At 50.3% G+C, this 3247-nt stretch overlaps 1 protein-coding gene across 1 annotated transcript; it reads left to right on the top strand.

Annotated features, from left to right (window-relative positions):
• Positions 1 to 885: 885 nt before the first annotated feature.
• On the top strand, positions 886 to 3120 carry LOC100119725 (flavin-containing monooxygenase FMO GS-OX-like 2). The gene is made up of 7 exons (XM_016987593.3): positions 886 to 1115; positions 1199 to 1486; positions 1560 to 1701; positions 1769 to 1908; positions 1996 to 2199; positions 2284 to 2569; positions 2668 to 3120. The coding sequence occupies exons 1-7, from the start codon at positions 937 to 939 to the stop codon at positions 2992 to 2994; spliced, it is 1566 nt and encodes a 521-aa protein (XP_016843082.1). The 5' UTR covers positions 886 to 936; the 3' UTR covers positions 2995 to 3120.
• Positions 3121 to 3247: the final 127 nt, after the last annotated feature.

The raw sequence follows: 3247 nt of genomic DNA, 5'->3' as shown, positions 1-3247 counted from the left end.
CATATATGCGAAATTGAAAGGGGGGCGCGAATGCATTAAGATTATATGCTGCGCGCGATGGCGGGGGGAGATCGCTGTGTCAGGGCCTCCGCGGCGAAGCTCGTCGCGCGTGTTAATTAGGCCGCTGCTGCAATTGCGATTCGTTTTACGTCGAAAATGTAGCGCGCGCAATTTTAGCTCGTTTGGTGCGTTTTCTGCGGCTTTACTCGAGTCAAGTGCTTTATATTAGCCCTTTGACTCGCGCGCGTCGCGTATGCGTTCCTTTAATTGAAGCAACGAGCTTTTTTTCATCAGGACTCGGAGATGCGACGAGCTTCCGTTTTATCGGCTCGACGTGTTGGGGCGACCGGCGAACCGAGAGGCAGATATTCCGCAATTCCTTGATTACTTGTAGGGGAATCCATCAAAAGAGTTTAAAAATAGTATCGCATCTGTTTTGCCGCGCGTACTTTACTCTAATAGCTCGTAAAGAAGAGCTAAATTGCCGTTAGAAAGATGTAATTGCACTAAATAAAAAAAATGCACTGCATTTCTTGTATACTGTGGCTTCATAATAACAAGAGCTTCTTGTAAAGTTTGACTTTTATATTTCTCTACTATAATATATAAAGACGTTCTATGCATATTATAGCGATAGCGACTCATACGAGTCGATACGTTCGTAGAATTTTTCATCTCAAGATCAAAAATTTTCATAAGGAAATCGTACATCGCGCCTTTTATATAACATAACATCTATAGCTGTTGATGGTCGTTAGATCTTGCAACATATTATGCGATAGCGAGGCGCTCAGAAACGGCTTATTTTGTTTTTCGAATACATCTTTCCTACAGTCAAGGCTATACTCAAACATCTCTAATCTTCGCCTTTTTCATGACCATGCGTGCGCGCAGCGCTTAGCTGAATACATGTAGGTATGTACATAGAGCACGCGTATGTGGGCAGCAATGCTCGCACGCCGTCCTCCTAGCCGCAATCCCCCTATTAAACAAAATATAATCAGCGATACAAACTATCAGAAGCTATATATAAGACCACCAGAGACCCAGAGCGCGCTAGTTTCATACGAGAAGATCATCCGGAGAACATCGAGTAGCGCTGCAGCCGTTGAAATGTATGCCGCGCGGCTTTCATCATCGTGTTGTATATTGTTTAAAAATCGATCCGCATTCACGATGAGTTTCGACGGCTTTTCAGGTGGCTCTCCAAGAAGAAGGGCTTGTCGCTTTTGCTCGCGGGCTTGTGCCTGTTTTCGAGCGCGAGCGCAGGGATCGCGACGACGACGAAGAAGAAGCAGGTCTGCGTCGTAGGCGCAGGTGCGACCGGATTGGCCTCGATCAAGCAGTTCGCCGACAGCAGCGACGAGTTCGACGTCGTCGCGTTCGAGAGGAATTCGGAGGTCGGCGGACTCTGGATCTACAGCGAGAGCGTCGACCTGGACGAGCACAACCTGCCGGTGCATAGCAGCATGTACAAGTACCTCAGGTGAGCTGGTTATGCCGATTTTTCGATGATTCGTATTTTATCGACCAGATGATTTGTATTTTATCAACAACAGAACCAATCTGCCCAAGGAGTTGATGGCTTTTCCGGACTACCGCCATTTCCACGGAGACGAGCGCAGCTGCGTCACGCACGAGACCGTCTTGGCTTACTTGAACAACTATACCGATCACTTCAATCTCCGCCAGTACATCAAGGTAGGTACGACGGGTAGGTACGAACGCGCTGCCGTATATTCGTATACGAAAATTGATATGTTCGCAGCTGAACACGATGGTCGACAAAGTAACGCCGATTTTGGGCGAGGGCGATTCGACGACTACCAAGTACAGCGTCGAGAGCAGGGACCTGAACACCAACGAAACCGCCGAGACCAGCTGCGACGCTATCGCGGTCTGCAACGGGTGGGTGTCTCGAACTTATCTCCTCGATTAAACACGCGAACAAGTGCCTATATATCATTCATTCGAACTTTGCTATCGTAAGCGCAGCCACTACTTCAAGCCCCGCATGCCGAAGATCCCGGGCATCGAGACGTTCCCCGGCAAACTGATGCACAGCCACTACTACAGAAAGCCCGAGGACTTTGCCGATCAAACGGTCGTCGTCCTCGGCGCCTCGTCCTCCGGCGTCGACATCAGTATCGAAATAGCCGAGCACGCCAAGACCGTCTACCTGAGCCACAACAAGGACAAGTGAGGCTCGCTTATATAATATTAGCGCGATCGGCGTTGGCTATTTTTTCAAGTATACCCGCATCTATACGAATGCACTGGCAGAATCAAGAGCCCGCTGAGCTCCAACCTAGTGCAAGTGGCCGGCGTGGTGAGCGCGAACGGCAGCGGCCTGAGCCTCGAGGACGGCGGCCTCATCACCGCCGACACGTTCGTCTACTGCACCGGCTACGTCTTCAGCTATCCTTTCCTCGACGAGAAGAGCGGCATCGAGCTCCGGGACAACCACGTGCTGCCGCTGTACAAGCACCTCGTCAACGTCGATCAGCCCTCCATGGCTTTCGTCGGGCTGCCCCTACTCGTCGTCCACTTTCCTCTATTCTACGTCCAAGTACGTGTACGCGCGCGTATATGCTGTCACCTGTGTTGACTTTCAATTCGCTCATTCTGCCGTAAATTTATCGAGCCTAATTGTCCGCTGCATTCCAGGCTCGCTACTTCGTCTCCCTGCTGCGCGGCAAGGCCAAGCTCCCCAGCCGCGAACTCATGCTGGCGGATGCGAACGAGCTGCACGGAAGGCCGGAGCGATACGCGCACTTCCTGGGCGACGCCCAGTGGGCTTACAACGACGAGTTGGCCGAGGCCGGTGCTTTCGAGCGCCTGCCGAGCTACTACAGGAATGGCTACCAGATCTGGCACGCGTACAGGACGAAAAACGTACTCGGCTACAAGCTCAGCAACCTGCGCGTTCACGACAACGGCGACGTCGAGCTCGTGCATCCCAGCCAAAACAACGGTTTGTTGGAGGGAGCTTGAAGACTGCAGCGCAACGCGCCGCGGGTCCGGAGTTTTTACTTTTTTATTGCGACTAGTGCTCGCTTCGAGTGAATATAGTGTAATACTGTACGTCTTATATAAATAAATTAAAATGTACACTGTATATGTTATCAGATATCAGTTTTTAATTAAGGAATCTGCACCGTTGCTTGAAAAGATAGCTTTTTAATAAAACAAGTTACAACTTACCTCACGTCCTTCAAAGATCGGCTATCTCGAGGCGTTATTATAC

The sequence above is a fragment of the Nasonia vitripennis genome, chromosome 4 (genome assembly GCF_009193385.2).
Source record: "Nasonia vitripennis strain AsymCx chromosome 4, Nvit_psr_1.1, whole genome shotgun sequence".
Lineage (NCBI taxonomy): Eukaryota > Metazoa > Arthropoda > Insecta > Hymenoptera > Pteromalidae > Nasonia > Nasonia vitripennis.
The sequence above is the reverse complement of the archived record's forward strand: the minus strand, read 5'-3'. Positions and strand labels throughout refer to the sequence as shown.